Here is a 13,000-nt window from a genome sequence, read left to right on the forward strand (position 1 = left end):
TTGGTTTAATAGATTTTAATGAATTTCTTAGGATTTTGTAAGTACATGATCAGGTCATCTGTAAATATAGTTTTACTTCTTTCTTTTATTCCTTTTTACCTAACTACCCCAACTAGAACCTCCGATACTCAGTATAAGTGGCAATTATTTTATAATTATTAAAATAACTTTATAACTTTATTTTATAATTTCCAGTTCTTTGTTTATATTCTCTCTTTGGTAAGACATTGTTGTCATACTTTTCTTAAATACTTTAGATATGGTTTCCTCCAGCTCTTTAAACACATTTATCATGGCAGATTTAAAGTCATAGCTAAGTCCAAAATCCACACCCCCTCTGGGAAGTTTTCTGTTGGCTGCTTTTCTTTGTGTACGTGGCAAAAATTTCTTGTTTCTTTGCATGAGTCATAATTTTTTATTTACAACTGGACATTTTAGATAATATATTGTAACAATTCTGGTATTAGAGCCCTCCTACCCCCAAGGTTTGTTATGTTAACTGGTTTTGTGTTTGTTTTCTTGCTTCTGCTTATTTTTGAGTGACTTTCCTGGACTCATTATGCAGATCCTGTTTTCTCTGAGCTGTGTAGCCATTAAGTTCTCTACTAGTTTTTTGTTGGTTTTTTTTAAAGTTTTTGATTTATTTTTTAAGCTTCACTTCCTAGATGTCACCCCTGGGTCAGTATAATTTAAGGGTCAACCAATGATGAGTCAGAAGAGTTCTTTAATTCTCTTGCCTATATGTCATCTGTAGACCAGAATCTGTTTGAAAAGATAGGCCTTCAAACTTCAGGCAGTTTATAACACAGCCTTGGCTTTCACTTCCTGCCTGTGCAGGGCCTCAAGGTCAGCTACAGGTCAGTGACCGGAGCCTTCTCCTTTCCCAGATCTTTCCTAGGCATGTGCACAGCCTTGCACATGTGTCCAGCCTAGCAGATCCCCAGGAATATGTCAGAGCTTTCCAAGTTCCCTATGGTCATCAAGTGTCTGGGATTTCCTTTTAAATCCCCAGTCAGCTGCTGTTTGTCCCAAGTGAAATCACAGCCTTAGACAGTCACATCGTTGCCTGGCATTGGGTTTGGCTTTTTGGTTTGTGTTTTTGGAGAGCTGAGCTCTAAGTCAAATCAAACAGCCACAATACCCTGGGAATAGAGATTCCAGGGAACTGTAAGTTTGGACAAAATGTTTACTGTACTCTCAGGATGCTGCTTTTAATGGAGTTCCAAAAGAGGTCAGCGCTCTCTGAGGTTCAGCAAAGTTACTGGCTTTTAGCTACAATACCACTGAGCTGGGGAGAGAGGGCATGGGAATAGCCCCCAATTAAAATGTCACAAAACCCACTGTCTTACCAAAGTTCAGTAGTTTCTCTTATATAGATGCCTTCTAGTTTGTTCTCTGGTTTTTTGTTTTATATTTTTGTTGTTTTAGTAGGAGAGTGAGTTTACTGAGATCCTCTCTCTGCCACTCCAGAAGTCAATCTCTATATATGATTTTAATCCTTTGAAACTCATTGAGACTCGTTTTATAGTCCAGCAAATGGTCTATTGTGATCAATTTTGTATGTGTTCTTGGAAAAAATATGCATCCTGTAATGGCTGAGTGTAGTGTTTTATAGTCAATTAGGTCAAGTCAGTTAAATCATGTTGTTCTAATCTTCCGTATATCTATACTAATATTTTGGTCTGCTTATTCTGCTAGTTAATGAGAATAGTGAGTTAAAATCTCCAAATATAAATATGGATTTGCCTATTTCTCCCTTTAGTTCTGTCAATTTTGGGCTCATGTATTTTATAAGTGTGAGATCAAACCTATCTGGGTCCTTAGAGTATGCCTCGTGTAAAGAGCGTATACTTGAGTGCTGTTAATTGTCTGGCAATCTTTGCCTTTTAATTGGAGTGTATTTTCAATTTTTTTGTTGAATACTGGACATTTTAGATAATATACTGTAATAATTCTGGTCAGATCCCTGCCGTCCGTGCCGCAATGCCCCGCCCCCAACAGCTGCAAGGGGTATATTTAATGTAATATAGTGTGTTTAATCCACCATCTTATTTGCCATTTCTTTTTTAGTTGTTCCTTCTGTTTTTGTTTCTTATTTTCTCCTTTCTTGGATTCTTTTGGATTGTTCAAGTTTGTCTTTCTTTCTTTTTTTTTTTTAAACAATTTTTTTTTTTAAAGATCTTATTTTTTCCTTTTTCTCCCCAAAGCCCCCCGGTACATAGTTGTGTATTCTTCATTGTGGGTCCTTCTAGTTGTGGCATGTGGGACGCTGCCTCAGCGTGGTTTGATGAGCAGTGCCATGTCCGCGCCCAGGATTCGAACTAACGAAACACTGGGCCGCCTGCAGCGGAGCGCACGAACTTAACCACTCGGCCACGGGGCCAGCCCCTTGTCTTTCTTTTTAATCATGCCATTTTACCTCCTATATTGGCTTTTTACTTATACTTTTTTCTTTCACTCTTTTAATTATCACTCTGGATATTACAATATGCATTTTTGAAGTATTAGTTTCTCTTAATTTAGAACTTTTTACTACTTTTCAATCATTGCTAGTACAAGTTTAAATCCATTTACCCCTTTCCCACCCCTTATGCCACTGTTACCATATATTTGACTTTTTCATATATTATGCATGCTACAAGGATGTTTTTACTGTTGTTTCTAATCATCAATATTTTCTTAAATTCACCCACATATTTAGCCTTACTAGTGCTTTTCATTCGTTCCTGCAGTTCCATGCTTCCATCTGGATCATTTTCCTCCTAGCTAAAGAAGTCCCTGCTGAATCTTAGTAGTGCATGTGTACTAGCAATAAATACTATCAGCTTTTGTTTGTGTGAAAAACTGCTATTTCACCTTACTTTTTAAAGGATATTTTCATTGGATAAAGAATTCCAGGTTGGCAATTTTTATTCTTTCAGTACTTCAAATATGCCTTCCCATTATCTTTGGGTTCCAAACTTGCTGTTGAAAAGTCACTGTCAGTATCAATGTTGTTCCTTGGAAAATAGCCTTTTTTTTCCTGGTTGCTTTTGAGATTTTCTTGTTATTTTCTAATTCAGGAGTTTTGGTGAAATATCTAGCTATGATTTTCTCTACCTTCGTGGGGTTCACCGAGTTTCATGAATTTGTTGGCTCCTTTATTAGTTTTGGAAAATTATTCCGCCCTATTGTCTCTCTCCTCTTCTTTTGGAACTTCAGTTACACGAACATTAGAATCTCTGACTGTGTCCATTATGTCTCTTACATGTTGTTCTGTTATTCAGGCTCATGCATGTTAAGGACTGTTACATCTTCTTGGAGAATTGACCCCTTTATCATTATGTAATGCCCCTCTTTATCCCTGATAACTTCCCTAGCTTTGAAGTCTGCTCTGTCTGAAATTAATATAGCTACTCCTGCTTTCTTTTGATTAATGTTAGCATGGTATCTTTTTCTCCACCCACTTACTTTTAATCTTCACAAGCCTTTATATTTAAAGTGGGTTTCTTGTACCCAAGTTGGGTATTCCTCTTTGATCAACTCTAACAATCTTTGTTTTTTAATTGGTGCCTTTAGATCACTCATGTCCAAAGTGATTACTGATATAGTTGAATTAATATCTACCATATCTTTTACAGTTTTCTATTTGTTGCCCTTGTTGTTTGTTCCTATTTTTGTCTTCCACTCCTCTTCTGCCTTTTGTGGTTTTATTTGAACATTTTATGATTCCACTTTTTCTCCTTTCTTAGAATATCCACTATATTTCCTTTTCTACTTTTTTTTAGTGGTTGTCCTAAAATTTGCAATATATGTTTGCCACTAACCCAAGTCCACTTTCAAACAACACTATACCACTTTACAGATAGTGTGAGTACCTTATAATAACAAAATAATCCTAATTCCTCTATTCCTTGTATCATTGCTGTCATTCCTTTCACTTATATATAAGCATTCAAAACATATATATACATAAAATATATGTAAGCACACACAATCAAAAACATTGCTGCTCTTATTATTCTGAACAAACTCTTATCTGTTAGATCAAATAAAAATAAGAACAATGGAAGTTTGTATTTTCCCTTCATTTATTCCTTCTTCAGTGCTCTTCCTTTCTTTACGTAGAGCTGAGTTTCTGACCGATATTACTTTCCTTCTCTTTAAAGAACTTCTTTTAACATTTCTTGCAAGTCAGATCTACCCTCAATTTTTCTTCATCTGAAAAAGTCTTTATTCCTCCTTCAGTTTTGAAGGATAATTTCACAGGGTATATAATTGTAGATTAGTGGTATTTTTCCTCTCAACACATTAAATATTTTACTCCACTCTGTTCCTGCTCGCATGATTTCCAAAACCCTGGACGTAATTCTTATCTTTGTTCCTCTATAGGTAAGGTATTTTTTCCCCTCTGGCTTCTTTAAGGACTTTTTCTTTATCTTTCATTTTCTATAATTTGAAAATTATATGCCTAGGTATTGTTTTTTGGCATTTATCCTGTTTGATGTTCTCTGAGCTTCCTGGATCTGTGGTTTGGTGTCTGACATTAATTTGAGGAAATTCTCAGTCATTATTGTTTCAAATATTTCTTCCATTTCTTTCTCTCTTCTCCTTCTGGTATTCCTTTGTAGTTGTCGCACAGTGCTTGGACATTCTGTTTTGTTTTTTTCAGTTTTGCTTTCTATGTTTTTCAGTTTTGAAGGTCTCTGCTGACATATCCCCAAGATCAGAGGTTCTTTCCTCAGCTGTGTGCAGCCTACTCATAGGCCCGTCAAAAGCATTCTTCATTTCTGTTAGTGTTTTTGACCTCTACCATTTATTTTTGATTTTTTAAGGATTTCCATCTCTCTGCTCACAGTGTCCATCCATTCTTGCATGTTGTCTACTTTATCTGTTAGAGCCCTTGGCATATTAATCATAGTTGTTGTTTGTTTTTAAAAGAAAAGTTCACTGTTTTTTGTTTTTTTGTTTTTTTTTTGCTGATGAAGATTCACCCTGAGCTAACATCTGTTGCCAGTCTTCTTCTTTCTGCTGAGGAAGATTCACCCTAAGCTAACATCTGTTGAAATCTTCCTCTTTTTGTATGGGAGCTGCTGCCACAGCATAGCCACTGACGAGTGGTATAGGTCTGCACCTGGGAACTGAACCTGGATCACCTAAGCAGAGCACACCGGATTTAACCACTAGGCCACCAGGGCTGGCCCTAATCATGGTTGTTTTAAATTCCCAGTCTGGAGGCCAGCCCTGTGGCTAACTGGTTAAAGTTCCACATGCTCCGCTTCAGTGGCCCAGGTTCACAGGTTTGGATCCCAGGTGCAAACCTACTCCACTCATCAGCCACGCTGTGGAGGCATCCTGCATACAAATTAGAGGAAGATTGGAACAGATGTTAGCTCAGGGCTAATCTTCCTCAAGCAGAAAAAAAAAAGAGAAAGGTTGGCAATGGATGTTAGCTGAGAGCAAATCTTCCGCACCAAAAATAAATAAATAAATTCCCAGTCTGATAATTCTGAAATCCCTGCCATGTCTGGTTCTGATGGTTTTCTCTGTCACTCCAAATTGTGTTTTTTGCCTTTTGGTGTGCCTTGTAATTTTCTCTTGATAGCCAGACATAATGTATCTGTAAAAGGAACTGCTATAAATAAGACTTTAGTAATGTGGTGGTGAAGTGTTGGGGAGAAGTGTTATGCAGTCCTATGATTAGGTCTTTCTTTTGTGAGCCAAGTCTCCGAACTGTGAACTTTACAAGTGTTTCTTAGGGCTTTTTTTGCCTCCCTGCTTTGGTGGGAGAGGAGGGCTAGAGCTGACTGGAGTTGGGGACTTCCCTTCCCGCAGGTCAGTCAGGTCCTGATAATACCCCAGGAGGTGAGGCTCTGGGTAACTAGTTTCTCCTGCGGGCAGGTCTTGTTAAGAAGAATAGGGTGCTCTGTTGTATTTCAAAAAGGTTCCTTTCCCCTCCCCTGACAGAAGCATTTTCTCTAATATTTACTGTGGCAACCTGGTTGAACTTCTGGAGGTGTACCTCAAAAAACTGTGGGGACCCTCCCCCATGACTAGCTCCCCCTGGAGTTTTTAACTCTCAGAGTTGTCCCCACTGACCCTCCAGCAATTTGCCAGTTACAGTGCAGGTTTTCCTACCCCAGTACTGATTCAAGGCACTGGCGCTCACTGAGTTCCCCTTGTGAGTCTCTGCTCCAGTCAGCCTTGAGTAATCTGCATTTGCCTGTTTATCCCTCCAATTCTGGAGGCAGCAGTTTGCTCTGTGTCCTTACCTCCCTTAGAGACCCTAAAACAGTTGTTGATTTTTCAGGCTGTCCAACTTCTTAGTTGTTGTTAGGACAGAATGGTGACTTCCAAGTTCCTTACAGGCAGAACCGGAAACCAAACATCTTTGCTTATTTATATATTTTTTCCGTCTGTGGGTTTTAGTTTGGATAGTTTCTATATCTCTGGCTTCAAGTTCACTACTCTTTGTTTTCTGTTGTGTCCAATCTGTTTTCAAACCATCTTATAAGCTTTTTTTTTTTTAAAGATTTTATTTTTTTCCTTTTTCTCCCCAAAGGCCCCCGGTACATAGTTGTGTATTCTTCGTTGTGGGTCCTTCTAGTTGTGGCATGTGGGATGCTGCCTCAGTGTGGCTTGATGAGCAGTGCCATGTCCGCGCCCAGGATTCGAACCAACGAAACACTGGGCCGCCTGCAGCGGAGCGCGCAAACTTAACCACTCGGCTACGGGGCCAGCCCCATCTTATAAGCTTTTAATTTAATCAACTACGTTTCTCAGTTCTAGACTGACTACTTTTTCTTTTCTGTGTGTGCCAGTTCTCTGTTAAAATTATCCATCCATTTTTCTCCATCTTTCCTTCTATGTCTTTTAAAACATCATTGTTATTTTAAAGACTTTGTTAAATCCAACATCAATATCATATGTAGATCTCCTTCTAGTGTCTGCTCTTCTTGCTTATCAATAACATTTTCCTGCCTCTTGGCATGTTAGTTTTCTATTTCATGCCAAATATTGTGTGTACAAGAATTTTGTGACTGTATGTATATCCCATTGCCCCTGTCTATCACCAGACATAATGTACTTTGAAAGCAGAATATCAGTGTTGTTATGTTATTACTATGTTGTACCTAGAAAACATCTTTCATCCAAAAAGTTTTAAAGCATTCTATAATCTTTTCAGTTAAAGAAAATTCCCACTAGTGAGGGGTGGGTAAAATGGGTGAAGGGAGTCAAAAAGTACAAACATTCAGTTATAAAACAAGAAAATCCTGGGGGTGTAACGTATAGCATAGTGACTATAGTTAATAATACTTTATTGTATATTTGAAAGTTGCTAAGAGAATAGGTCTTAAAAGTTCTTATCACAGGGGCCAGCTCAGTGGTGTAGTAGTTAAGCGGACATGCTCTACTTCGGCAGCCCAGGGTTCACAGGTTTGCATCCTGGGTGCGGACCTAGCACCGCTCATCAAGCCACGCTGTGGCAGCATCCCAAATAAAACAAAGGAAGATTGGCACAGATCTTAGCTCAGGGACAATCTTCCTCAAGCTAAAAGCGGAAGATTGGTGGCAGATGTTAGTTCAGGGCCAATCTTCCTCACAAAAAAAGGTTCTCATCACAAGAAAAAAAATTTTTAACTATCTATAGTGACAGATATTAACTAGACTTACTATGGTGGTCATTTTGCAATATATACAAATATCGAATCATTATGTTGTACACCTGAAACTAATATAATGCTATATGTCAATTATATCATAAATAAGTAAATCCTATCATAATTAGGATATAGCTAGGGTTTTTCTACTCTCATATTAAGAGAGTAGAAAATAATATTTTTCTAAAGTAAATATTTTCTCTACAATTACCATGCCACAAAAGAATACCCTTTTCTGAGGATCTTCCCTCTTTATGGATATGTGAATCTGAATTTGCAACTATTAGTTAAATAGTTTTATATTTTACCCCTGAATCCCTAGTGCCTAACAAAGTGTCTGGTAAATAGTAGATGTTCAGAAAGCGTTTACTCAATGAATGAGCAAATAGTCAACTAATAGCCAACCCAAACTGCTTAGTCATATTAACTTACAACACATGAAATGGTATTCAAACTTAGCTCTAAATGTGTAATGAAAAATATTTTCACTACTATATACTTTGAGACCACCCATATTTAAATCGTAAAGAATGATGTCTTACCAGCTCTTCTCAGACCTATATGGTGAGTTAGCGACACAGAAGATGACCTTTGCTTCGGGATTGTCAGTAGATTTGAACTAAAAGGCCCATTTAGACAGCATCCTTGACTAAAAGGGAAAGATAACAGGTTAAGAATTTTAAAATCATAGGAAATTTCCTCTTTTTCCTTCATGGTCTTCCATTCAATTAGCAAATATCTGCTTATACTTTCAGAGTTTAGACATCTACCTAATGCCTAAGGCCTAAAGCAGGAGTCAGCAAACTTTTTCTGTAAAGGAACAAATAATAAATACATTTGGCTTTGCAGGCCATAAGGTCTCTGTTCCAACTACTCAATACTGTGCCACTGTAGCACAAAAGCAGCCATAAATAATAATAAATAAGTACAACTGTGTTTCAATATAATTTTATTTATAAAAGCAGATTATGGACCACATTGGATCCACAGGCTATAGATTACTGAACCGTGGCATAAAGCAGGTTATTAGGGACCGGCCCAGTGGCGTAGTGGTTAAGTTCATGCACTCCACTTTAGCGGCCCGGGGTTCACAGGTTCAGATCCTGGGCATGGACCTACACACAACTTGTCAAGCCATGCTGTGGTGGTGTTCCACATACAAACTAGAGGAAGACTGGCACAGATGTTAACTCAAGGCCAATCTTCCTCAAGCAAAAAGAAGATTTGCAGTGGATGGTAGCTCAGGACTAATCTCCCTCACACACACTCACACAAAAAAACGGCAGGTTATTAATCTGACCAGGAGAACTTCTTACAACAGATTACTAGGCCCACCCCCAGGATTTCTGTTTCAGTAGGTCTGGGGTAGGGCCAGATAATCTCCATTTCTAACAAGTTCTTAGGTGATGTTGATTTTGCTGGATCCAGGGACTGCACTGAGAATCACTGGCCTAAATTATATAGTTTTTCACTATTTTCTGTTCCCTTTCTTCACAGATATTGATTACCCATTAACTCAGTCACTTCCTATAACTGAAATATTTATTATAGGTTTTAGGGCTCTTATGAAGAAATTAAATATAAGTAGGCAATCATACTACATCAATGTGATACATAAAATGCAACTTAAGATTATATATTTGAAGGGTTTTGGCCAAGTGCCGTGAATAAGCCAGGCACACCACAAATTCCTTTCTTCGCTATTCACTAGCCTGTTCTCTTCTGTTATCAACTCCTGATGTGGGCACTTTGTCACAGGCTCAGGGACAAATCCAGATATTTTTCGCTCAGTATTTTCTAGTGTAGGCTAGGTTCTCAATAAGCTCTTCCCCAACTCCTTCATCTTTTCTGCACTTCCACACCCCATTACTCAAAGAAGATCTGTTTTTCTGTGATCTAAGAGGTTTTTGTTCAAGACTCTATTATAACGTTTACCCATAATGTATTATAATCTCACTGCTTACAGATTCTTTCCCCTTACTGATTTGTGAATTTCTTTAGGGGGACTAAGATATATCTCTGCATTCACAGTGGATATGGCACAGTGCCTGATAAAAGTGTTCAACAAATTTTTGTGGAATAAATGAATGATCTTCTCTTTAGGTTCCCACTTTTCTAGAGAAGAGGTCTTTTCTGCTCCCTGATTTTGAGTGAATGGACTCTTTTCCTTTCACTAACTTCTGCTTCAAGGCTCTCCTTGGGTCTTTTTCTAGAAATCTAGTTTGTTCCATATCCCCACGGGAGAAAAAATTCTGCATTACAAAGAGAAGGCATCTAAAACCAGTTGGCAACCACTTCATTAAAACTTCTTTAATGATAGTAACAAAAATTATAACAGTACTATTTTGAATATTTATCATACATCATCCATTGTTCTAGGTACTTTACATACTTCGTCTCTTTTAGTCATCTGAACAACTTGATTGTTATTCCTGTTTTACAGTTAAGAAAACTAAGGCTTCAAGAGACTAAATAATGTCCCCAAATTCACACAGCTAAAATTCACAGTGGCAGTGCTCAAATTTCAACTTCCAATTTCTTTGACTCTGAAGTATATGCTCTTTCCACAAAACCATTCTGATTCTATCTTTGTGTGTATTCCTCCATCTGTAAAATTAGAGATTCAGCATAAAGGACTTCTAATGTAACATCAAGCCTTTAGAGTCTATAGTATTTTTTCCTCAAGCCAGCAGTAATAATAATAAGTTGACAATATTTCCAAAAAAATGCAAATAATACCACCCGATAAATTCGTCTCCCTACCAACCTCCATCATTCTTTGTATTTGAGTATTCCTTGCCTACATGTGGAGTGAAAGAGACTGGGAAAGAAGAGTAACAATACCACCCAGGGCAATATTCAAACAGAAAAATCAGCCCTCTTAACTAATTAAAATCTCAAGTCCTTTAAGAGATGGACAGAGATAAACTCTTAAGGGTAGGTATTACAGTGACTGTTCAAGTAGGACTAACTCTTCCTCTTCCTTATGGTTTTCTTCCTTTGCATTCCTCTTACAGCTATGATAAGGTTTGTAATACTTCACTTTTTTCTCCAGGCAAAGCATGAAGAAAAGCAAAATTAAATCTTGTATTGCTCTTCACACAAAAAAGGTAGACTGGAGAATATAATGCAGCTTAATTTTCAAATGGAGTTAAACTAAGAATTATCAGGAAACTTTAAGGAAGGGTCTAACACAAGTTACATATTGTTTTCACCTACGGAGTTTTCCAAGTCATTTTTCTGTTCTCATTCTTTGCCAAGACTGTTCATCTCTGTTAGTTCATTTAATTTTTCCAACGAAGGGTGCAGCTTTGTCATGAGGGAATAACAGGGTTTCGAATCTCACATTAGGAATTTCGGCACTATTCTACAGGCATTGGTAAAGGGTCCAAAAACTTAATGACTCGAAAAACTATATAATCAAAGTTCTGTTTAAGGAAGATTTTTGGTGGAAGGATAGAAGATGGATCAAGTGGTGAAGAATATTAGAAATGGGAAGGCCAGTTAAGAGGATAATTCAATAGCCCAGGTAAGGAGTAATGAAACAGCGCAAGCAAAGTGATAAAGGAGAAGAAGGAAAAGAGACTCAGAGAGAGACTGGACAACTGGACAAGAGATAGAATAAGGTAATGGAATGCACATATAACACCAAGTTTTCTAGGTAAATTAATTTTGTAAGCAACCACTAAACTAGAGGATAGCATCATTGTGCCAGGAAAAAAGGGCAGAACCATAGTAACAGATGAAAAAGCAGCTGGAAGCATGAGAAATTTGGTTTCAGGCATAGTTTCAGGGAATGAGAGGTTCAGTTTGGAATCATGTTGAAATCACAGTCAAGTCATTTAAAATCACAGTCAGAGAAGCTGTGATCAGAATCCAAAGCTGTATTCCAATCAAGACTCAAAAATCTAGGATATCTGATCTCAGTTCTAGAGCACTCTAATAAAGTCAAGATGAATGCTCCGTGTGTCCAGAGTCACAGTCTACTCATTTTGTGCTACTAAAGCCTAAAGACTCCTGAATATCACCACACATTAAAGGTCTATAGCTACACAGTCTAATATGGTCGCCATATGTCTACATGATAGTTGCCTATGGCCCTTTATATTTTAATTAAAATTAAATAAAGTTTAAATTCAGTTCCTTAGTCATATTAGACACATGTAACTAGGGACTTCCATATGGACACTACAGATATAAAATATTCCCATCATCACAGAAATTTCTATTGGACAGCACTGATCTAGAGACTTAAATTTCAAAAGAAACTGTGGTTGTAAATTCCCAGGTCACTCTATGTTCAAAGTACACTTAGAGATTTATTACTGAGAAGCTCCAGCTTCTGTACACTAGGAAAATTACTTGTAGCCTTAACTCTTTAAAGTAGATATTACATAATACCATCAATTACTTTATTCTCCAAATTTCCAAATATGAGGCATATGATTTTGTTTTAATGAGAGTTAAGTGAATATATCGAATTGGCCTACATTTACTTTTATATGAACACCTCTCACAGTTAAAAATTAGTCTTACTTGACCATATTTCTATTTTAATATCAATCGCCTGAGGCAGCAGGATAAAAATGACCTCAACTCAATGTATCAAATGTTTCCTTAATTTCAAATGCATTGCTATTAACATCAGTGTGATAGATTTTCAAAAAGAACAATTTTCATCATTCTTTCTTAAAACCAGTATTCTCAAGGCAATGTGCCCCATGGTTAAGAAATATGTGTCATACAGCCCAACCTGAGCAAATGCTTTTGGAGTTACAGCCCAGCCCATGGGAGCACCCACCATGCCACAGTGACCCTGACAGTGAGAATGATCTACACCAAGTGGCTGCAGCTCAGCCGCCATGAAGGCGCCTATGCACTGAGCACAGCACAGCCAAGAAGGCATCCAGCACACTCAGAAGGCATCCCTGCCTGCAGAGCACCACAGCCCATGGGACCCACGTGGGTGCCCCTTGCCCTTACTGCAATGTAGGCAAGAAGACGCCTTGCTCATGGAGCACAGCAGCTCACAGGACCCACTGAGTGGTGGCTCACCCCCAGCATAGGCACCCTTGTCGCCTAGCACAGCAGCTTAGCCAGTCCCCTGCTGAGAACAGAGGCCCCACCTTTGGCGCCTGACCTGCCCACCCAGTGTAGAGGCCCTGCCCATGTCAGCACAACCTGCAGAGTGGCTGTGGCCAGGCCACGCAAGCACAGAGTAGCAAGCACAGAGTAGCCCTACCCACAAAACTTCCAGCAGATGGGGCAGGATCAGAAAACACAGCTCCTGCTCCCATCCAGCAGTGATAGGTGGAATCTGCGACCTGATACTACCACAAATGCACCAGCAAAGGATCAAT

At 38.3% G+C, this 13,000-nt stretch overlaps 1 protein-coding gene across 3 annotated transcripts in view; it reads right to left on the bottom strand.

Annotated features, from left to right (window-relative positions):
- Window positions 1-13,000, bottom strand: part of PDE3B (phosphodiesterase 3B) — a 204,025-nt gene that overhangs the window by 64,220 nt on the left and 126,805 nt on the right. For all 3 annotated transcript variants that reach the window (XR_006891985.1, XR_006891986.1, XM_046686200.1), the window contains exon 5: window positions 8,183-8,289. Coding sequence is in view for 1 of the 3 variants with exons in the window: in XM_046686200.1 (XP_046542156.1) it covers window positions 8,183-8,289 (107 nt within the window). In the remaining 2 variants the exon portion in view is untranslated. The remainder of the gene's footprint in view (window positions 1-8,182; window positions 8,290-13,000) is intronic.

This window comes from Equus quagga, chromosome 14, assembly GCF_021613505.1.
Source record: "Equus quagga isolate Etosha38 chromosome 14, UCLA_HA_Equagga_1.0, whole genome shotgun sequence".
NCBI lineage: Eukaryota > Metazoa > Chordata > Mammalia > Perissodactyla > Equidae > Equus > Equus quagga.